General features: G+C 57.2%; 1 protein-coding gene across 11 annotated transcripts in view; it reads left to right on the top strand.

Annotated features, from left to right (window-relative positions):
- Positions 1 to 22,963, top strand: part of MCF2L (MCF.2 cell line derived transforming sequence like) — a 120,088-nt gene that overhangs the window by 20,218 nt on the left and 76,907 nt on the right. For 2 of the 11 annotated variants that reach the window (XM_067713769.1, XM_067713768.1), the window contains exon 1: positions 14,221 to 14,466. The exons of 2 other annotated variants lie outside the window; for them this stretch is intronic. Coding sequence is in view for 2 of the 9 variants with exons in the window: in XM_067713782.1 (XP_067569883.1) it covers positions 15,004 to 15,082 (79 nt within the window). In the remaining 7 variants the exon portion in view is untranslated. Of the gene's footprint in view, positions 1 to 14,220; positions 14,467 to 14,855; positions 15,083 to 15,174; positions 15,410 to 22,963 lie in introns of those variants that run through there. 7 more of the 11 variants (XM_067713782.1, XM_067713774.1, XM_067713773.1 and 4 more) reach the window with 6 other exon arrangements.

Below are 22,963 nucleotides of genomic sequence, written 5' to 3'. Positions count from 1 at the left end.
ACCCCAGCCTGACATCACGGGAAGACTGTGCCCCTCTACCCGCCAGGCCCCAACGATGGCGGGGACGTAGACTCCCACTCTGAGAGGCTGCCTGAGGCTCCCCTGCCTCATTCGGTGGCGATGAGTCCCATCCCAGCGCTGGCACTTGAGGTCAGTGGAGGCCACGTGGGGAGCCTGGACGTCCCCCTGCCCTGGGACTCGGAGGAGGCTTAGTGGACCCAGGACTTTCACCACCACCCGGGGGACCAGCGAGACCCCCCCCCACAGTGACAGTGGGGATGCTCAGGGAGCAGTGACAAGGACCCCAGACCCCCAGCCGGGAGGCGTCAGTGGGGACCCCTCAGCAGTGACAAGGAGCCCCCGACCTCTCACCCTCTGCCCCAGATGTCAAGTCTTGAGTGTCGCCGTTGGGGAACCTGGCCTCTACCCCTGCTTGGCAGTAAAGAGGTGGTGCCCTTACTCCCCCCCCATTGGAGCACCCAGAGGAAGTCCGACAAAATGGCAGCTTTTTAACAAATACACAGTTTCGTAACATAATGCAGAAATGTCCATGTGTCCTTCGAAAACTAACTCATATCAGGAACCAGGAAAGTCTCAGAACGAATGAAAAAAGACGAGGTGTCAACACAGAGATGGGAGAGACGGCAAGACCGTCCAACAAAGAGATCAAAGCGGCCACCGCAGACGCTTCCCCGAGCGATTACAGACGTGCTTGAAAAGGGAAAACAAGAACTCTCAGCAGAGAAATAGAAGATGGAGAGAAGGAAGCGGACATTTCATAAATTTCATAAATACTGTAACTGAAGCAAAAACATCTCAGTCAGTGGGCTCAGCAACAAAAGGGAGAGGACGGCAGAAAGAATCTATAAACTTGAAGAGAAAGCAGCAGGAATCACCCAACCATAAGGAAAATAAACTAAGGGGAAAAAAAGAAGAACAGAGCCCTGGGGACCCGAGGGGATTCTAACGGAAGATCTGACCTTCCCGTCACTGGAGTCACAGGAGAGAAGACAGAGGAGGGGCTGAAACGTCCCTAAATAAAGGCTGAAAATGGCTCAACTTGGCAAAAGACACAAACGCAAATATTTAAGAAGTTAGTAGAACCCCAGTTAGAATAAATCTACCCGAACCACACGAAGACATATAGTTAAACTTCTGAACATTGAAGACAAACAAAAATTTCTTGAAAAGCGCAGACTACCACCATTCCCTTGATAGGAAACAGACAATCTGAACGGTCTGAAGCTGTTAGAGACGCTGAGTTCATAATTTAAAGACTCTCAGAAAGGAAATCTTCAGATCAAGATGGTTTCACTCAAGAAGTCTACCACGCAGTAAAGAACGCCAGCTCTGCACGCCCTCTTCCTATTCATCTTACGAGGCTAGTGTTACGCTGATGCCCAAACCAGACAAAAACGAGAAGGAAAACTGGGGGCCAACAGCCCTCATGGATACGGACACAAAATCCATAACAAAGCATTAGCAATGGAGTGAAGCCACAAATAATAAGGATTATTCATTATGGCCAACGTGGGTTTAATCCAGGAGTGCAAGGCCGGATCAGTATTTGAAAATTAATCGGTGTAATCCACCATACTAATGAACTAAAGAAAAATCACACGGTCATTTCAATCAATGCAGAAAAAGTATTTCACAAAGTTCAACACCCTTTCAGAGACACAGGAATACGGGGGAGCTTCTTAAGTTATCAGAGTACTTACGAAAGACCCCTGCAGCTGACGTTACACTTAGCGGTGGCGATTGTATGCTGTACCCGCACAGCTGGGAACAACGTTCTCAACATTGTATTGGAAGTTCCTGCTGGTGCAGTGAGTCAGGAAAAGGAAATAAAAGGCATGGAGATTGGCGAGGAAGAATTAAACAGTCTCTATTTACAGATGACACGATTATCTAACTATAAGATCTCAAGGACTCTACAGAAGAGCCCTAGAACTAATAAGTGAGTTTAGCAAGGTGCAGGATACAAGATAAACATTGAAAAATAAATTGTATCTCTCCGTATAGCAATGAGCACATGGACACCAAAATTAAAAATACAGTACTGTTCACAATTACTCCAAAAAATGAAGTACTTAGGTGCAACTCCAACAAAACACGTACACGGCTTGAAAACTGGAAAATGCTGATGAAGGAACTCAAATACCTAAATGAATGGAGAGACATACAGTGTGTACGGATCGGACGTCTTAACATAGTGAAGACCTCAATTCTTTCCAAACTGATCAACATTTTTTGTAGATATAGACAAGATTATCATAAAATTTGTGTGGAAAGAAAGAGGTAGAATACCTAAAATATCTTGAAAAAGAAGAATGTAGTAGGAGGAAGCAGTCTAAATGATAGCAAGGCACTATTTTGCCACACTAATCAGGACGGGTAGGAGCTGGCAGAGGGACAGACAGCGGAGCGGAATAGCGGAGCGGAATACAGCGCTCAGGAGTAACCCCACACAGACGGACCAACTGATTTTTGACAAAGGTGTCAGATCAGCTCAGTGGGGGGAAAACAGCCTTTCAACAAATGGTCTGGGGCAGTAGGACATCAGAGGCAAAACAAAAACGAACAAAAAACCATGCCTTAAGTTTCACACCTTATACAAACATTACCTCGAAATGGGTCACAGATTTAAACATAAAGTGTAAAACTATAAAACGTCAGAAAAAAATAAAGTAGATGACATTCAGGACCTAGGAATAGACCAAGAGTTCATAGACTTGATGCCAAAAACATGATAAAAGAAAAAACGGGTAAATTAGACTTTATCAAAATGAAAAACGTATGCTCTCCAAAGGACCCTGCCAGGAGAACAAAGACAAGCTACAGACAGGAGAAAATATTTGCAAATCACAGATAGAGGACTAAGGAGACTCAAAGCTCACCGGTATAAGAGCAAACAGTCCAGTTAGAAAATGGAAAGCAGAGATGAAGAGGTACTGATGACAAAGGCACACCAGAAAGGTGATTAGGGAAATGCAGAATAGCTACGAGCTACCATTACGCAGCTGCCAGAGGGGCTCAAGTGAAGAGCAGTGGCCGCACCCAGTGCTGGTCAGGGCGCTGAGGAGCTGGGTCTCTACGCTGATGGTGGGAATGAATGTAAAATGGTACAGCCATCTGGAAACGGTTTGCCAGTTTCTTTGAAAACAAAACATGCAGCTGTCATCCAGCCCAGCAAATTGCACTCCTGGGCATTTATCCCAGAGAAAGAGAAACATATTCACACGAATTCATGCACACGAATGTTTCCATTAGTTGTATTCATAGTAGCCCCAAACTGGAAAGAACCCTCACGTCCTTCAGTGGGTGAATGGCTAGAAGAAGCTGTGGTCCCTCTACTCTGTGGAACGCTAACTACTCAGCAAGAGCAAGGACAGACGACAGGTTCACAAAAGCACCTGGATGAACCTCCAGAGAGTCAGGCTGAATGATTCCATTTAGAGAACATTCTTGAAATGACAGCACCATGAAAATGGAGAAAAAACTAGTGGTCGCCAGGGTTCAGGAGGGGGTGGGAGGGAGGTGGGTGTCTGTGAAGGGGGCCGTGTGGTGATGGGGAGCCCAGGGTGTGGGCTGTGCTGGTGTCACTGTCCACGCTGTGACATCTTACTGTACTTTTGTACGTTGTAACCGTTGGGGGGAAGGGGTCTCTCTGGATTATTCCTTATAACTGCCTGTGAACCTACAAGTGACTTTAAAAAGGGAGTCAATAACCCACAGCCCTGTTCACTCACTGCCAGCAGGTCCACACGTGCTGGGTAGGAGGGGTTTTGCCAGGACGTAGACTCTTACTTGCAGTGGGAAGGAGGGGGAAGGAGCTCTCCTTTTAGATAGCTGTGACCTTGGCTGGCGTAAAATAAACATTTGCTACAGAGTTATAGGTCCAGATCTCCAAGTTAAAATACATGTTAAGGTAGGTTAAATTCAATTTCAGTGACCTTGGTGTTGAGCCTTGGAAAATACGGCCTCTTAGTTAACACTTGAATACATGACGTTTCTGAAATTAATCAGGTATGTTTAAATATTCAGTGGCAGGCAGAGGGGATGGAGGCAGCGGCGGATGCCGAGGGGAATGTGGTTGCCTGCTGCTGCTGCTGGAGCCTCAGCGGGGGCTGCAAGGGAGCTCAGAGCACCCCCTGCCCTCCCCCCCGCCCCCCGCCCTCCCCCCACTGCCCCCACCCTCCCCCTGCCCTCCCCCCACAGCCCCCACCCTCCCCCTGCCCACCCCCCGCCCCCTGCCCTCCCCCCACTGCCCCCACCCTCCCCCCTGCCCTCCCCCCACTGCCCCCACCCTCCCCCCGCCCTCTCCCCACTGCCCCCCACCCTCCCCTACTGCCCTGCGGCACCGCTGGTGTCACTGTGTGCGATTCACACACATGCCCGGCTTCCCGGTTCCTTCCTGGAGGTCTCAGCGCCAAGGCGCCCCTGCGTCATCTTTTCCACTGACCACGTCCCCGGGGAGAGACAGGAGGCCCACGGCCCACGTACCAGCCCCCGAGCCTCTGCAGAGCCTGAGTGCCTGTGACCCCCTCCTCTGGACCTTCGGGTATTTTGTGGATTGTTGGGTGGGGAGAATCTGAAAACATACGATAAAATCAAATTTAAAGTTGTTACTACTAGTTTTCTAAACAAAGTAATAAACCAGCTTCCTAATCACAGATTGGCATGTTCCCCATGTTTACTGTTTTGGACCAAAGTCCCCGGAGAAGGAGCATAAACAGCACAGAGACGTCAGCGCGGGCGCCCCCGGAAAGACCCGCTGTCATTCCCACCGGTGACCCCTATTGTTAGCCGCTTCCTCTCCACTCAGACGTCAAGTCCACTGCCAGGGAGAGCCCGGTTGGGGGGGGGGATAATTAAGGCTGCAGGCGACAGTCACACACCCGCCCATTTGGGGAAGAGATACTGTGTACGGAGAGCAGCTGGTACCCAGAAGGTCCGAGGTACCTCGGGTGTGAGGGGCTACTTTGCGCGAGTCTGTTCTGTGGGCTGGTGCTGGGCACACCCCACCCCCAGGGAGCTGAAAGGGGCCCTGCTCCCTGCGGGGGTAAGAGGATGCGACCCTTTGCCAGGGGCCCTATTTCGGCATCAGTGCTTATTCCGTGCATTTTTGGTGGAAGGAACGTTTCCAGCCCTGATCTCCGTAGGATGTGGTGAAGGGCTGGCCACCTGACACTAATCCAACAGAGGTCTGACGTGGGTGTCCATCTCCTCCAGGGTCCAGCAGACAAAGATGGACACTAGCGGACACACATGGAGCCGCCAACCGTCCAAGGGGCCGCGGGAGCCTAAGACGGAAGCCGTGATCTCTGTCACGGGGTTCACCTGTGCAGGGGCACAAATGGCAGAGACAGGGGTGGGAGAGCCCCTGCGGGTGTCCCGGCCTCCAGGGACTGCCATGACCCCTGTTCCCTGGCCTCCCGTCCACGACCTCCTAGTGGGAGCCTGGGAGCTGCTGCCAGGAGGGGGCCGCCCGGCCGGAAGACTGTGTCTGCGTCCAGCGCCCTGGCGCTCTCTGGAGGGGACTGTATTTGACAGTCTCCTTCCGCCACCCTCCTGGCCTTTCCCAGCGGCTGTGAAGTCCTGAGTCAAGTTTGCTTTTATCCTGGAGCTTCTCCCAAACTTGTCTTATCACCCGATGAGATTGTAACTGCCTGGAGCCAGGGTAGTATTTCACTTTCCTGTGACATCCGCCTTCCCAGGCCTCAAACACAGTGGTAGCAAAAGAATGAAGTCTCCCCACCTCTGCCCGACCGACTCAGGTCCCTTTGGGCTGCCCTGGTGTCCCCCGTCCCTGCTCCAGCCCCCACCTCCCGGGGGAGAGGACACCTGCCACCGCCCCCCTCCTCACGCTGGTGTTGTGCTCTAAACGCCTGGCTAGGACGGCCAGCCTGAAAGAAGGAAATCCTGTCGCTTGTCACAACGGGGACTGACCTGGAGGACATGACGCCGACTGACGTGAGCAGGCAGAGGGGCAAAGGCTGCAAGGGCTGAGCTTCGAATAGTCAGACCCAGAGGAGCAGGCGGGCCGGGGCTGCAGGGGCGGCTCAGCGGGCGTGGGGTCTCGGTTACGGAGACGAGGGTGCTCCGCAGCTGCTGACGGCACAGCGCCCTGGTTGAGAGCCCGGTGCTGTGCACCTGAAACCGCGTCAGGAGGGCAGGTCTCACGTTAAGTGTTCCGGCCGCAGCTCGGGGGTGCAGGCAGCTCGGGGTGGGGGCTCCCTCTGTTCCCCTGACTGTGGAGGGGCTCTCGGTGCTCTCGCAGGTCCAGGCTCATCGCACCGTACATGGCGACGGCGTGGCTCTTCGTATCTCAATTGTCCTCAGTAGAGCTGTTCAAAAATGGAAACAGTGAAATAAAAGAACAACAGGTGTTAGCGGGGCCGCTTTAATTCTTCACTCTCTCTTTACTGAACCTCACGATTGCCCTGACCTAGTCCGGCAGCCGCAGGGGCCACCTGGAGGTGGGCCCCTCTGAACAACCGTCCCCTGTGGGCTGAGCCCCCCCCGCGGCACCCCCTGCGGCCAAGGCCCCGGACTCTGGTTTGATGAGGCGGCTGGGCCTCGGGAGGGCCGGGCCCTGGGTTTCCGGGCTCTGTGTGCTCGTTGCGGGGTTGGGTGCGCGGCTTTGCAAACATAAGGTGGCTTGCCCCGCAAGGAGGAAACAGCCCTGGGATACTCGGAGCTACGCCGTGTCACACCCGCTGTGCCCTGAGGGGCCGCTGGGCCACGGCCAGGCTGGGGGCCCCGCATCATCAGACCTCAGGAGTCGGGCAAACGAAGAAGACGTGGCCGCGACCTGGGCCCCAGAGGGGGCGGCTCAAGTCCGTGCTGGACAAGTGGACCCGCCGCCAAGCGGGAGCGCAGCCTCGCGTCCGTGCCGGGCCTCGGGGCTCAGGGGTAGGCGAGCGTGGGGTCCCCCCCGGTCGCCCTGAACCACGGGGACGAGGCCTGATTCTCTGAATGTTACAGCACTGCCGATATTTATCGAATGTGTGCCACGTGCCAGGCACTCTTCTAACCGTTTCCACGTATTTAATCTTCAAAACGACCCAGTGCTGTAGGTGTTCTGTGGTCCCCATTCACAGATGGGGAAACTGAGGCAGAGCGTGACTAAGAAACTTCTTCGAGGTCACCCACCCAGTAAGTAAGTGGCCAGGCCAGGATGTGAGCCCAGGTTGCTGACTCTGGAACCCAAACTCCGAGCTGCGCTGCTAGGCAGAGTCTCCCAGAGGGGCGTTTCCACCCCCAAAAGCACACTGTCAGCATTTGGCCTTCCGTGGGGATGTCTCCCCAGAGGCCCAGGGTTGGGGCTCACGGTGGGTATGCCACGTGCACGACCCCGAACGTGGGGGCCTCTTAAACGCACGCACAGGAGATCCCCAGGCGCTCGGAGACTAAAATCAACTCCAGCTGCTCTAGGACCGGGCGTCAGTGTTGCACTGAGTCCCAGAGGGAGCGGTGCCAGACCCCTTCAGGGCCTACCACGCGCTCTTCTCTAGTCTCCTTCGGTTTCTTGGAAAGTATCTGAAATGAGGGAAGAAAGTCCAGATGCCACCGTGCACCGAGTTATCTTTCCTGCTTCCCAGGAGGCGTGATTCCCAGGGAACCGAAAGAGCCCAACAAGGTGCGAGGTCGTGGGGCCGGTGCTGCGCCCGGCCCTAACCCTGGAGCCTCCCGCGTCGCTGCTCGGACCTGATGTTCTGTCCTGAGAACCTGAACTGAGGTTCACGTGACGTGAGGAGAACGTTAGACGTCACAGTGCGAGTTCGCTTTAAGCATTTTGCCTCTTAAAACTCTTGTGTTTCCAGCCAGCACTTGTTCTGGGCGACGGGCCGTGTTTATAGAGCGAAGCAGGAGGGTCAGGGTCTGGAGAAGGGACACAGACACGCGGTTCCCGCTCCGAAAGCTCGTTTCACTTATAAGCGAGGTCGGTGTGCGCTAACGGAGCACCTCGCCTGTCTGTGACACCCCTTTAGAGTCAGAGCACCTGCCGACGTGCGCTGGGCCCGAGGGACAGCAGCGCGTCCCCCGGGCCGCGACTGTCCTCGGGTAGCCTGTGTCCCTGCCTCGCGGCCCGCGCGCTTTCCTCGCGGGGCATCCAGCGCTGTTGGGATGGACGAGGCGGCCCCCAGGCGAGGCTGCGTCAGCTGTGCTCCGACCAGGGCTCCTGGAAGCCAGGCGCGCTGGGCCTAAAGCCTCGCGCGGCTCCACTGACCTGACCGCGAGCGGGTGTCTGTCAGAGCCAGACACCCGCAGAGTCCTCCTTCAGTATCAGGCTTGTCTGCTGGGCTGTCTTCTGTGCATCCGTGTGGCGTGGGGGTCTTGCCAGCTGCCAGGTGGGCGGGTCCTGCTGTCCTCACGGCCAGGCAGCCCGGCCACTTTGGGGGCTTTGTAGCAACACGCCTACGTCATGGCAACCACGGCTCCTTTTCTCCCCCTCCCCGGGCGGCCGGGGACAAAGCGGAGAGCTCAGGAGGACTGGAGCGCGGCCGTGACTGTGAGCAAACGAAGCCAGGACCTGCTGTCCAGGGCAACGAGGAAGGGCCCCGGAGGCCACCGGGCTGCCGTCACAGCTGAGTGCAAGGGCCGGGGGGCTGCTGCTCCCGGCATCGCAGCACCTCGCTCCTGGGGGGCCCGGGCGTGGTGTGGGCCTAGGTGCGCTGTAGGCCCAGGTGGCCGCCCCTCCGGAGGGTCCGGGGGTAAACCTTGGTGTTGTCATGGCAGCGTCTTCTCTGCGGGGCTCCAAGCTGGGAAGGCTGCGTGAGGGCGGCCCCTGGGGCCTGCACCGACCCCGCGCCCCATCTTGGAAGACGGCCCCCCCGGGGCCTTAGGGTCTGGACGGGCTCGGGGCCTGCTACCCTCCATTCTTCCCTTTCTCCCCTTTGGGACGGGGCTGTTTGTCCCTCGGAAGCGGCCGCCTGTCCGGTTCCCCGGGCTCTCGGCCGGAGAGGACCTGGCCCCGGTGAGTCGCCTCAGCCGTGTAGCTCAGGTGAGACTCGGGACTCTTCTGAGTTGATGCCGGAACAAACACGTTCTGCGTGTGAGGATGTGGATTTTGGGGGGCCAGGGGCAGAATACCGTGGACGGGCTGTGTCCCGCCCCCAAAATTCATATGTTGAAATCGTAACTCCCAAGGTGATGGTGTTAGGAGGTGGGGGGCTTTGGGGTGATTAGGTCGTGAGGGTGGAGCCCCATCAGGGCTCTTATAGGAGGGACCCGAGAGAGTGCCTCACCCCTTCTCACGTGTGAGGACACGGCAAGGAGCCTTAGAAAGGGGGTCCTCCCCAGACCAGACCACGCTGGCGTCTTGGTCCTGGACGTCCAGACCCCAGAACCGTGGGAGCTAAGTTTCTGTTGTTACGAGCCCGAGCCTATGCCGTTCTGCTATGGCTTCCACGCCGACTCCGGCGCGGCAGCGAAGTGTGAAGTGGGTCCTTGCAGTTATTTCCTGCTTTACGTCTGAACGAACGTCCTTCCCAGAAAGTCGGAATCTCTCTGGCTTGGAGGCTGCTCAGGCCCACGAGGAGATGCACAGGCCCGATGCCCCAAAAGATCTGCCCAAAGTGCCCAGCTGGGAGGTGGCAGGGCTGAAGCCCAGCCTGGTGACATCCTTAAAATAACCACAGAACCCGAGGAGGCCAGTGCTCTGCAAGCGGGAGGGAGTGGGGGTGGGATCCCAGACCTGGCACTGCCCTCCCCCCAGGCCCTGCCCTGTGTGGCTGCAGGGGGGCCCGTGGCCCCAGCAGAACAGGGGCTGAGTTCGGGGCAGAGCCCTCTCTGAGGAGGCTCCACAGGGGGTCCCCACCTGCTCACTCACAGCCTGAGAGCATCACTCAGACCAGAGGCTTTTACTTTCCCATTTGGGATCTTTCTGGACGGTCAGTCCTGCGTCCCAGAGTCCTTGCCCCAGTTGGTCAGAAGTCAGTTATGGGCCGCTGGGGGATCTTTGTGAAGTTTCCCTTGAACAAATCCCCAGTAAATTATGAAAGGGACACCCTGCCTTGCTACCAGGTAAGTGATGCTGTGACAGTAGGGAAGCACTCTGAATTTTGCATCTCCTCTTAGAATGCACAGGGCACTGGGCTCCTTGCTGAGCTCAGGAATGGCAATGCAGAGCCCGTTAGGCTGTGAAAGGGCAAAGCTGGAGAAGCAGGGCCTCGGTCTGTGGAGGCGTCTGGTTAACCTGAGCCTCGTGAGACAGGATGCCGTCTGCAGGTTCCCCGAACTGGGCCGGGATCCAGCAGGTGTGGCCACGCCCAGACCAGCCCCTCTGTTACCTACAGAGGGGGTCCCAGTGACTTTGTATTCTGAGTCTAGAAGTGGATTAACTGTTGTCATTCAGTTAGCTCAGCTCAGTGTCCAAGGCTCAGTCCTGATGTAAAACCTGGTCTCCATCTCTCCCTCCCCACCCTGTCCTGCCCCACCTGGGCGCAGGTTTGGGATGGATGGGGCGCTGCTCTCCACTCTCCCTCCCCCCAGCGTCTCCCTGGACCCAGGGCGGGGCAGGGCGGGGAGATGCAGGCACGTGCACGTGCGGGCTGACTTGCGGGCTGTCTCCTGGAGACCAGCGTGTGGGGTTGGCCAGGCGCACCACCGCCACCCCTGTGGTACCACTTCTAGCCGATCCCGGTGATGGCCACCCTCCCCTGGGGCCCCTGCACCAAACCTGGGCCATGGGACCGCTACCACCTTTTCGGTGGATGCCCCTATACACACTGTTGAGCTTCAGGTGCCCGGTGTGGCAGTGTGATACACGGTACCTCAGGTGAACAGCACGATGAGCTTAGTGAACGCCTCCACCACGTCACACAGTTCCCGCTCCGCTTCTGCGGTAAGAACCTTCGAGATCTACCCTCTTAACAACATTCACATGTAGAATACGGTGTTGATGACTGTAGTCACCACGCTGAACAATGGAGCCTGGAACTTCCTCATCTGTAAGTGTAACGGGAGGTTTGTATCCTTGGGGCACCATCTGCCCATCTCCCACGACAACCCCCTGCCCGCAGCCCTTGGTAACGACCATCCTACTCTTTCTCTGAGTTTGGTTTTTCTAGATTCCGCATGTAAGTGAGATCACACAGTGTTTGTCTTTCTGTGTCTGACTTATTTCGCTCAGCCTAACGCCCTCAGGGTCCATCCGTGTTGCTGCAGATGGCAGGACTTCATTGCTTTTTACGGCTGAGTAATATTCCATTGTGTGTATGTACATCGTCATCCATTCATCCGTCGATGGACACTTAGGTTGCTTCCATATCTTGGCTACTGTAAATAATGCTGCAGTTAACGTAGGGGTACTTATATCTTTATGAATTAGTGTTTCTGTTTTCTTCAGAAAAATGCCCAGAAGTGGAATTACCGGATCACGTGGCAGTTCTGTTTTTAGTTTTCTGAGGAACCTCCACACCGTTCCCCACAGCGGCTGCACCCGTTTACGTTCCCACCAACAGTGCACGAGGGCTCCCTGCTCTCCGTGTCCTCACCAGCGCTTGCCGTCTCTCGTCTATTTCATGAGGCTGTTGGCAGGTGTGAGGGGGTGTCTCCCCGAGGTCTGGTTTGCATCCCTGACATCCCTGGTGTTGCGCACCCTCCAGCCATTCTCACGCTACGTGCTGGCTGAGCCACAGCTGGTCCCTCCCACAGCATCCCGGGTGACCCTGCCTTCTGTCTTCGGAGTGTTCTGTCCGCGCCTTTGGCCCGGGGCTTATCCTGGGAGCCCCGTGAGGGCGGGACCGCCCCCAGCCGCGCCGCCTGCTCAGCACCACCTGGACCCAGTGCCCAGGGGGAAGCTGCCCAGGAGAGGCGGGTGTGTCCTGAGGTCCCCGAGGGCTCCGGGATGCCCCCTCAGATGGAGGCTGGCTCTGTACCCCAGCTCACAGGTGAGGCTGTCTGCCCAAAGCTGTGGGTTTCTTCACAGCATCCTTTTCAAGTCTCCTCTTCTTCTTTGCTGCCCCCCTGCTCCGCCGTGTGGGACAGTCTAGTGCACGAAACAGCGCGCCCAGGCCTGGCGGGCGGCTCCCGCTACCTTCCAAGAGCCACGTCGCCGCCTCTCCCAGGGCCCCCTCCTCTCTCCCGAGGGCAGGCTCCCCCGGCGCCTGGGTTCTCAGAACCCGACCTGCACACCCTCCCAGCTCTCCTGTTTCTCGCCTCCCCTTTCAGGGCTGACTTTCCGGAACAGTTGCTAAGAGGATGTGTGCAGTATCCGGGGATAATCTTACGTTCTGCCTCTTTCTGGGACGGGCCGAGGCAGCGATGCAGAGCAGGCCTGTGCTCTTGGGACACTCGGGCTAAGATGCGCTGTGCAGGGGGGGGGTCTGGGGGTGACGTTCCAACTGATCCGTGACAGTGTTTCCCTGAAGCAAACACTTGTTTTTAGGCCTGTGTTTATACGCATCGAAGTTTGATCCTGTCTCTGACACCTTACCAGCTGTGTGACCTTGGGCAAGTTACTGGACCTCTCTGCCTTATTCTGTAAAGCAGGGTAGAAACAGTGCCAGCCTCCCAAATCCTTGTGAAGATTTAATCGTTCACATCATGGAAAGAGCTTAGGAAGCGCTCGGTAGTGTTGGGCGGGGTCGTCATGACTGTTATACTTTACGCCACATCCAGTGATTTTCATAGCAACGGCACCACGTGTGCCGTAATTTAAGGAGAGAGTAAAGGTCCGACATAGATTGAGAGGGAGGGAGGGACTGGCTCACGGGATCACGGAGGCCTGCAAGTCTGCAGTGTGCAGCATGGCCGCAGCCTGGGGACCCGGGAAGAGCTGAGTCTGGACAGTCTGGAGGCAGAATTCCCTCTCCCTCGGGGACCTCAATCTTTTCCTCTTCGACTGATTGGACGAGGCCCACCCACACCGGAGAGGGTGATCTGGTGGTCTACATGTTCATCATGGCTACAAAACACCCTCAAGATGACATCCAGACAGTTTGAGCAAACACCTGAGCTCAGCAAGGAGCCCAGTGCCCTGGGCACCGAGGCCAGCAGACTCGACCCTGAAGCAGCGCTGGAGTTAGCGGCTTGGCCCCAGAAATGCACCAGCGAGAGGTGCTTCAGGGGACGAAGCTGACAGTGAGTGGGAACAGCTGACTGACAAAGGGAGCGGGAGCCAGTGAGAGCAGCACGGCCAGAGGTTTGCATTTCCCTTTGTTTTGCTTTTGGTTTAAAGATGGGCTAGACCCCGGCAGCAGTTCTCAAAGTGTGAACCAGCGTCACCGGGGTTCCCGTGAGAAGGGCATGTTCCTGGGTCCCCCAGACCTACTGGATGGGGAACGCTGGGGGGAGGGTGCTGGCCTTCTGGGGTTAACGAGCTCTCGGGAGACCCCAGTCACCTCAAGTTGGAGCACCACTTGCGTACACTTTTGTGCCTGAAGCGGGGGGGAAGGCGGGACCAGGAGGACGGGGTGGTACCTGGGAGAGAGGGGGCCCCGCCCAGGTGGCCGTGGAGGCCTGAGGGCACGTGGCCTGGGGCCAGTTGTGCTCCTGGACAAGTGTGGCTGTTTTTGCCCTTGGACCAGTGGGAAGGCAGACGTGCCCCCTGCACTTTGGGGAGGGCTGGGCCAGCGTTTCTGGACGCTCCGCCAGGTGACTGGCCTTCCCTGAAGTTGGAGGTGGGAGGTCGTGATGGGGGCACGCTGGCCTGGCGCAGGTACAGCGGGGTTTGCATCAGCTGCAGGAGCCCAGGCCGTGTGTCCACAGGGAGAGGCTCACACCTCTCCTGACCCCCACGCTCTTCGCTGGCCTCCACTCTGAACCGCACAAAACTGCTGACATTCAGTGGGTTTTGACGTTAAAAAAGAAAAGTCATCAGTTTCTTAGCTTTGCTCCACTTTCCATGTGTGGCTATCGTACCTTCATCTCATGTTGCAATTATGTGTTTCCAGATCTTTCTTGCCCCCAGACCCTTGAGCTCTGAGGGCAAACGCTGGGCAACCTTCACCTTTTCACCACCACCCCCCAGCTCCTGGCCATCGGTGCCGACGGTTAGTGGGCACACACTGTGCTGACGCGAGCTGCCCACTTGAATCCCCAAAACCACTTACGAAAACGGGCACTTCCTCCCGAGACACTCCCTCTGTGATGCCAGCCTCTAAGGGATGGCCAGCCCCGCGGTAAGGAGAGGCCAGCCAGGGTCAGAGCGCACACGTGGTGCACGCACATCCCTGGGAAGTGGTTTCATGGCCGGGCACACTCACGACTGGCATCTGCAGGATGCCGGTCTGCAGAACGCACTGGGTGGCTTCGTGCCAACCGTGGCGAGGTCCCAGGGCCCAAGTCTGGGCGCGCGCTTCCCTCCTGCGCCTCGCGTCCTCGGGGCAGGCAGCGCAGGGGGAGCGGCCGGTCCACCCCTCCACCCGCGGACCCACCGACCTACTCACCATGGGCGGCGCGGGGAGGGCGCGCTCGGCTGTTGCGGCCTCTGCACCTGCCTGGGGGCAGCCGGAGGTAACGGCGGGCAGGTTCCCGTGCTCGCGCCCGCAGCATCCCCTGTCTCTCCGGGGAGGGCGCAGAGTCGCGCGGCTGGAGGGGTGGGCCGGGCCGGGCTGCGCCTCTGCGCCCGCGGGGAGGGGAGGGGAGGGGCGCGCTGCGGGCTGAGGTCGCGGCGGGGTGCGCCCGCCCGCCCGCGGGGCTCCCAGGTGGCCTTGGGGGTGCGCGCGCGGGACTGTCCGGGGTCCGTAGGTGCGCGCGCGGGGCTCCCGGGTGACCGCGAGGGGGCCCTTGCCGAGCGCCCTGGTCACCGCGGGGGTGCACTCGCGGGGCTCCCAGGTGGCCGCGGGGAGACGCGGGGCGCGCACCGCTTCCGCTTCCGCTGCCGCCGAGCAGCTCCCCGCACCCCGCGCAGGGCGCGCCTCCTTGGCGGGGCTCGGGGACCAATCCCGGGAAGGCAGCGCTGCCGGCCCCCTCCCCACCGCCTACCCCGCCCATAAAGCACCTCTGGTGCAGAGGAAAGCAGGGCTGCGGACCCTTCTGCTCGGTCTCAGGATGAGGTTCTGGCTCAGAAATGACGAGATGGCCCTGGAGGAAATGGTGCAGCGGCTGAATGCGGTTTCCAAGCGCACTGGTAGGCGGAGCCGCTGGCCCTGAAGCCCGTTCTTGAGCTTGACATCATGTGCTGAGTCTAGGGAGATGCGGCTGGGTTTTCTGTAACAGCCTGCATTTCTCCTTCCAAGCTGAGGTAACAGGACAGCAGAAGGACGGCTTTGGTCTGGCCGCTGATAGGCTCCGTGGCCGGTCAGCCTGATTTTATTCCACCTAGGAAGGGGGACAGAATTGCAGATTGGTGGCGGGCTTTCTGGGAGACCCCAGGTTTGTACGTGGAGCCGTGGTCTGAAATCTGCTCACTCAACCCGCATTTCGGCTTCATGGCTACAGTCGCAATGGAGAAAGCGTACGTGTTTGTGGCCTGAAAATAGCGTGAGCCCGGGCGTTTCGAGCTGGTGTAGGGCTGGCGGAGCGTCAGAGGCTCATCTTGAGGAGGGGGAGTCTGGTCAGTCAGGTAGTTCTTCTCTCCACCAAATATGACGCGAACCTAAGACAGGTGTTGGAACGTGGTGTGGCTGTGGAGCGGGGCACAGCTTGACTCGATGCTCGTTTTCTGCCCCGAGTAAAGGATGACTCACGATTAGCTTTGAGGACAAGTTCCCAGGGGGTCGTTTGGACTCAGGAGAGCCCTGCGCAGGCTGCGCTGGGCGCTGCTTCCAGGCGGTCACTTCGGAGCCTTCCTGCTGCGTGTGCAGGGGCACGTCGGCCTGGGCTCGTTTTCCTTGAAATGAGTGGGAAATAATCGGGTATTATTAACAGGGAGTCGCCAGCCTTTTGCCTGACGTCGCCCTGCGTTGTTACAGACCGTGGCCTCGTTGTCTGAATAATGCTTTCCTGAGAGATTAGGTTACTTGGTGTGGGGCATGGTATCCCCCCACCCCTCTCTTATAAGCGCGGGACCCAAAGATTTGGAGAGCAAAGCAATGACTAAGTCGGTGTAAACACACTGTATGTGATGGTCTAACCGAGACTTTGGGAGACATTGTTTTTAATGGTGATTTTTGTGATTAAAGCTACTGGATTTATTGTAAATGGGTCAAAAGCAAATAAAGCCATTTTGTGCCACGTGGCCCCTTATTCTTAGGAAGGGACCCCTTTTTCTGACACGCAAGTCGTGTTTCGCTGGGTACAGGATGCGGCGTGCAGCTGAGGTAAAGGGCACGGGACTGGGTTCCAGGTGCCCTCTGCACTGGGCTGGAGCTGGGATTACAGAGCCAGCGGGAACTGTTCCCAAGAGTGATGTCATCCCTGCGTTTCAAGGATGCAGGCTTCTTGGTGAGCTCGGGAGACGCATGTGCACTTTGAATTGTGAAAAGGCCTCCTGCCCAGAGCGGGGAGGTGCTGACCGCCCCCCGAGTCATGCTGCGAGCCGGGCCCTGGGGGACCATCGCCTCGCTGTAAACAGCAGCTCTCTAGGTGTGTCCTTTGACACACCTGTGCTCCAGGCTCCAGTCTCACCAAGACTCTTGAAAATCCAGGTCAGCAGACGCTGGCCTTAGGAACACCCCATCGGGCTTGGTTAGCGGAGACCTGCTTCCCTCCCACTAACGCCGCCTTCTCACTCCTGCGATGGGGAGGCGTCGCTGGATGGAGGCTGTGAGACATGGCGCCGGGCGTGTGTCGTGCGGTGTCGACGCGGTGCCCCCCGCTGAGCGTGGGTGGGTTACACGTGCTCTTGTGGGAACGGGGATATAGGTCACTGTAAACCCCCTGCCAGCTCAGGTCTGTATCCCCAGCACCTCCTCGGAGGAAGCCCCGTCTGTAGCAGAACAGCTCTGTCTGGAGGCCACAGAGGTCACCTGGATGCTGCTGTCGCGATTCAGGGGAGGGGGTTCGGAGCGGAGGCTCGGGTGCCCTGAGCCCTCCCGGGGCTGGGTGGCAGTTTCCCTGCGCGGAGCTGGACCCTCCGAGGCCCTACCCCAGACCGGCGGCGTTTTCTCTCGCCTGCTGTGCGGACGTGCCGCCGCCTGGTTTTAGCTTCAGGGTTACCGTGGCCCGTGTCTTCCAGGACAGTCATCATCCGGTTAGTCCGCCTGCGAGGGAGGCTGACGCGTGCTGCCCGCGTGGCCTGTGAGGCTGTTGACCTTGAGAATTTAAATTCTCTGGACTCTCGAACTCAATCTTTAGTCACAGGGCCAGGACCCCCTTCCATGTGGTTGGGCTCCTTTTCCAGCATTTTCATTGTTTTGGTTTTCTCCCTAGATTTGCAGTAAGTGGTGACAAAGTACGAAACATTGGAGGCAGGGATGCTGACGGATCGAGTCCTTGTAACGTTTGCCCAACCGGAGCGTCTGGGTCTTCTGGAGGGAATCATCTCAGGTTCCGGGGCCACCCCTAGAGTTTCTGATTCAGGAAGTCAGGGGCCTGAGAATTTGCATTTTAAGTTCTCAGGTGACGCTGAAGGTACTGGTCCAGGAAGCAGAACTGGAGAAACACTTAGTAGAAAAGTCTTTAAATCTAGTGCCACCTTCTCCACTGATTGCCCTTGAGCAAAGTGCCAGCTACTGTCGTGGGTGGATGGACGGACACACGGACGGATAAGGATGGATGGGTGGGTGGATGGACGGACACACGGACGGGTAAGGATGGATGGATGGGTGGATGGACGGACACACGGATGGGTAAGGATGGATGGGTGGGTGGATGGACGGACACACTGATGGGTAAGGATGGATGGGTGGGTGGGTGGATGGACACATGGACGGATAAGGATGGATGGGTGGGTGGGTGGACGGACGGACGGATGGATAAGGATGGATGGGTGGGTGGATGGACGGATGGATAAGGATGGATGGGTGGGTGGGTGGACGGACACACGGATGGATAAGGATGGATGGGTGGGTGGATGGACGGACACATGGATGGATAAGGATGGATGGGTGGGTGGACGGACGGATGGACCCATGGACGAGGTTGCACACAAGACAGTAAAGATAGAAGCTCTATCACATTTCAGAGTTTTCATGTCTCCTGATGAGGGCTAACAACTCCTAGCTCTTTGCATGTTGAAGGAACAAATCATTGGTTTGCATCAGGACGTAAGCAGTGAGGCCGTTCAGCCCCGGGACCCTTACTCTTTATCCAGACGTCTTCCTTTCTGCCCTTTCGGTCCCATCATCTCATCTTTTACACCACCTTTAACCACAATGCAAGAAGCTAAATGCACCTGCTGTCCCAGCTGCTAACTCGGCCTGTTGGGGGCAGGGATGCTGTCCCAGCACCATCATTCTAGCAGCACCTGAGTACATGGTGTTCACGTGTCTGACCTGTTCCCTTTAAGGACCCAGGCGTCCCACAGCCGTGTCCTCTGAAAGCCGTGATCAGTTGCAAGAAGGGAGGCTTTGTAGGGTTCCTATCGCTGAGCTCCCTAGAGAGCCCCGGCAGAGGGAAGCGGATGTAGCTCTGTGCCAGGCCTGACCTGAGCCGTCTCTTTGTAGGGAAAACAGACACCGTTGGGTGGAGAGGACGTGCAGGAGACTGACGGCCCGGGGGAGGGGCCGCTGCAGCCACAGCCTGTCCTGGCCTGTGCGGCCTGCACCCCGCGGAGTCCGCTGTGCGCTGGGTTGTTCCTAAGGAAACCGTTGGGCTCTGCGGCTGGTCGTTGTGGTCCTGCCGCCCCCCTGCACTCCCGCCCCACCTGGGACAGCCTGGCTCCAGCCCAGGACTGCCACTTCCGCCCCCAGTGCGCCCACTTCTGGCCCGAGGCGGGCTCTGCCCTGGTCGTGCCTGGTCCCTCCAGGATGTGCCCGCCTGGGCAGGGGACTTCCTCCCTTCGGCGTGGCAGGGCTTGTGGTGCCTCTTCTGTGTCCAGGGTCCCTGGTGACGCTCACCCCTTCCTCCGGACCCCCGACGGTGCCCACGCCCTGTGGTTGGCATCGCTGGGGCTGAGCTGCCTTTTCTCTGTACCAGCCTGAGTCCTACAGCCAGCGAGGCGGCCCGGCCCCCCTCCCCTACCATCAGCGCTGCGAGGAGGGCGGCCACCTCTCCCCGCCCCCTCGTAACACTTCCTAGGGGCTTGCTCAGGATGGTAGATGGAGCACAGCACTCCTCAGCTTTGGAAAGTGGCAACAGTGGCTTTATCTGAAGAGCTTCCACACACAGCGAAGCAGTAGGTGGGGCTGAGGGCAGCGTTTGCTGAGGTTTCGTGAACGCGCCTTGGTCACCCGCCCTTGCAGCTGTCCTCTGTCTTGAGATGCTTGTTGCAACCCCGGCTTCCTCCCCAGGACTGAGCAGGGTTGTCTTTCTGATTTGCCAGGTACCGCCTCTGAGGTTCCAGAAGCGCCAGGCTTCACGTCTCCTCGAGATGTGGGGACTGTTCTCTTCCTGGGGAAGTTGTGCTTTTCCTGGGTCGCTTCAGAGTGAACCCGCGCGATGAGGACGCAGGGGGATTTTGGGGTGAGCGTCCCCCAGCTGATCGGCAGCTGGAACCTGGTTCTTTCTTCTCTGGTGGGTGGGAAACTCTGAGGATTCACTAAATACCTCTTTGTTAGGTGTTTGGTTTTTCATCTTTGGAGTTTGCTTTTCCCCATTCAAAAATAGACCAAACATGGGCAGTTGACGAGTCAGAGAAATCGTGTGCTCCTCTACAGGACTTAAGGTTTGAGCAAATGATTGTCAAAATCTTGTGTTTTGATAAAAGGAAGAGTTATATTTTCCCAAGTAGAAGTCAGCATGTAATTAAGAAGCTCCCTTCAGCCTCACACCCCCTTGCCCCGTGCAGAGCTGGGCCTCTGGCTGGCCACGCCCTGGCCTCTATTATGCGTGTTATTAACTACGTCATTTGACTAACATCCCAGTAATGAAAGGTGGGGATTCTCCAGGCGAGTGAGAAGGAAAAGGAAGTATCCCGGGGGAGTGGGAGTTGGCTCAGGGGGCCAGGGCCGATGACCCAGGCGGGGCAGGTGTGCAGAAGACACACACGGGCGAGTCCGGGGCCCAGACCCCTTTCCCCAGCTCAGACCCCACAGATGCACACGTATGAGAGGAAGTCGAACTCTGGGGAGGAGACTTTCAAGAAAATTTCAAGTTGAAAATACAAAAGAGCTGATGGTTCTTTCTCAGCTTTCGAGCTAAGTGCCTCTTATGTGTCTCAGTCGGGGTTTCAACGAATGCTCTGGGTTTTTGCTTTATTCCATTATTAGTAGTGTGAAAGAAATGAGTCCCAGCCTCAAAGCACGACCAGTTCCTCATGCTTATTGTCATCTGCGTGGCCGTGGTACTTACTTCAGCAAAGGAAAGAACTGGTATCAAAATGTCCCCAAATGATGACATCTTGGACGAGATGTTAGGGACGGTGCACTAATGCCCCCCACACGGCTTCACCTTTGTAAGGGTGCTTTGTCTTTAAGGACAAGATGTTTTACTGTTTTGATTCCTGAATCCTTAAGGAGGGGAACGTGTCTCGTTTGTCATTTGATACTTAAATGATAACAGAATATGGAAAGCAGTTGAACGCACCTAGATGGTAGGTCTCCGGGGTTTATCAGTTTATAACTATGCCTCCATCAATTGGAGGACTAAAGTTTTTACTGTCTTCTCCTCTGAAACCACACCCTTAGTGTGGACAGGATCACTCATTCCTGTGGACACTTTCATTCATTCACTCACCGGACGCTTAGGGAGCAGAACCAAGGCCGGGCGAGCAGGGCAAGCACGTCCACCACGTGGAGTGTGACTGCGAGGTTCTGTCCGGATCCGGAAGCTTCGCCGGGAACAGTCCTCAGACACAGCCGTCACTAAACGTGATCAGTGTTAGAACCTGAGCAGTTCACGGGCTGCGTGCTTGTTCCCAGCACAGGGAAGACCCTTATGTAAAATGTGGCCCAGCCACGACCCAATCCGTGTCTTTGATTTTTGTGGGAATTCCCTGGCGGTCCAGTGGTCAGCATTCCACGATTCCACTGCAGGGGGCACAGGTCCGATCCCTGGTCAGGGAACTAAGATTGTCCATGCTGCAGCCAAAAAGAAAAGAAAGAAAGAAAGAGTTTTGCAAACACAGCTTAGAAAGGACCTGAATCACCTTGTCACCTGTTATCTGTGTTTTCAAAGATTTCTAAAGTCATACGCCTTGGGCATCATCTCCACATGTTGTCATGATTGGTCAGTCAGTTGTGACGTATCCTTTACTTAAAGAAATTAAGCATATCATTTAAGAAGCTCGTTTTTAAGAGTAACTAGTTCCAGACTCTATAATGGCCTGTTTCTCCACACATGGTTTTATTCCTAGGTTACAGAAGCCTCTGAGTTTTAGAACCAGAGCAAGTCCTACAGGTTACCTTGATCGCCCAGCTCCCAGAACTTTCTTTGTTAGAGGGAAGACATGTGCCTGGAAATGACAGAAAGCATCCCTCCTCGACGCCCCTCCTGAACACGGAACAACTTAGGCGGGACTGGCCGCGCGGCTGCCTCAGGAACCGCCACTAGTGGGACCACAGGTTGTGGCCGAGAGCGGTGCCAGGTCATGGGGCCGGGGCCGAGGAGGGCTCGTCGGGTGTGTGGCCGCCTGTGGACCTCGATGCTCACTGGACCCGAGACCACACAGCCAGAACGAATCCCCTCTCCCCCCGACCCAGTGCAACAGGGGCACCAGGCACCAGGTCGAGGAAAAACCCAGGGAGGGATGGAGTGGGCAGTAGGGCCATGCTTGTCCGTGCTCCGCGGAGCAGGGGCTCCTCGGGCGCAGGTGTGCTCAGCGGTGCGACGGCTTCATGGGAATCCACTAACTCCACGTGCGAGCCACGGGCTGCCCTCTGTACGCGGTGTCCCGAGAAGAGCGAGGGGCACAGTTTTTGCACCTCAGTTCGGAGCGTGGTGCTCCCGCCTGCATCCTGCCCCCGGAGGGTTGAATTTTCAATCACCCAGTGTCTCACTTGGCATCAGACCTGCACTGAATGACTCCCTGCTCCCCTGGCAGGATTGAAGGCTCTTTTAGTGCCAAAAGCCATGCCATTTATGGAATTTCCTAGTAACTTGAGGCCCCGTTGTATGAAGTACACCCCTGGGTCCAGAGAAGTGAGTCCGGTTCGTGAATGGCCTTCAGCTTACCCGGCCAGCGTCCTCCCAGGAGCCCTGGCTCTCAGGAGTCTTTGTGAGTTTTTCACGGGGTCTTGGGGAGGAAACGCCCGCCAACTGCTGGCAAAATCCCGCAGTCTCAGGATGCTCTGACACCCGAGGCTGCAAACGTGTGAGACAAAGAAACCAGCAGTTTGTGAGTGAGGCCCCAGCGCAGAGCAGACTTTTGGAAAAAAGTTTAATTAGTAACATCTTTAAAACAATTACATATTTGGGAGAAAGTGGATTAACCCCGGCCACTGGGTGGGAAGACTGTACTGGGTCATAAACCGTCTGCAACGGTGCGCGGGGGCGAGTTCTGACTCACCGGCCCGACCCCCAGCGTTCAGGGTCTCTGTGCGAGCCGCACGCATGGGGAGGGACACAGCCCAGGGCGATGGCTCGCTGCGGGTCCCGGTAGGGACCACGTTTCCACGTGGCTGTTCCCGAGGCGCTGCACCCTGGTTGCGGGAAGGGGCCTGTGTCCCGGACGTGCCACATCAAACGCACCATCTGTTTCCTCTGGATCGTGTGCCGGGCCAGCCTCTCTCAGAAGCCGGTGTGAAAACGCAAGCGTGGACGGCGTCTGCCCCGGCTTGGGTGTCGTGTCGTGTCGGGAGCGCTCGTGGGAGGAGGGAGAACCAAGGCATCATGGTGCGGCCCTGTCACCCGGGCTCCGGGAAGGGCACCCAGGTGCTCCCCACGCCCACCCTGCGACCTCAAGCATCTAGTAAGCGCCCGGAGCCCGGGAGGCTCTGTGTCACATGGCGTCATCGGCACGGAGCTGCGTGCAGGGCTCTGCCACGCCCAGGGTGCCCGGCTGCCGCCCGCAGCACAGGCGTCCCGAGAC

This window comes from Pseudorca crassidens, chromosome 18 (assembly GCF_039906515.1).
Source record: "Pseudorca crassidens isolate mPseCra1 chromosome 18, mPseCra1.hap1, whole genome shotgun sequence".
Classification (NCBI taxonomy): Eukaryota; Metazoa; Chordata; class Mammalia; order Artiodactyla; family Delphinidae; genus Pseudorca; species Pseudorca crassidens.
This window is presented reverse-complemented; position numbering and strand designations above follow the sequence as displayed.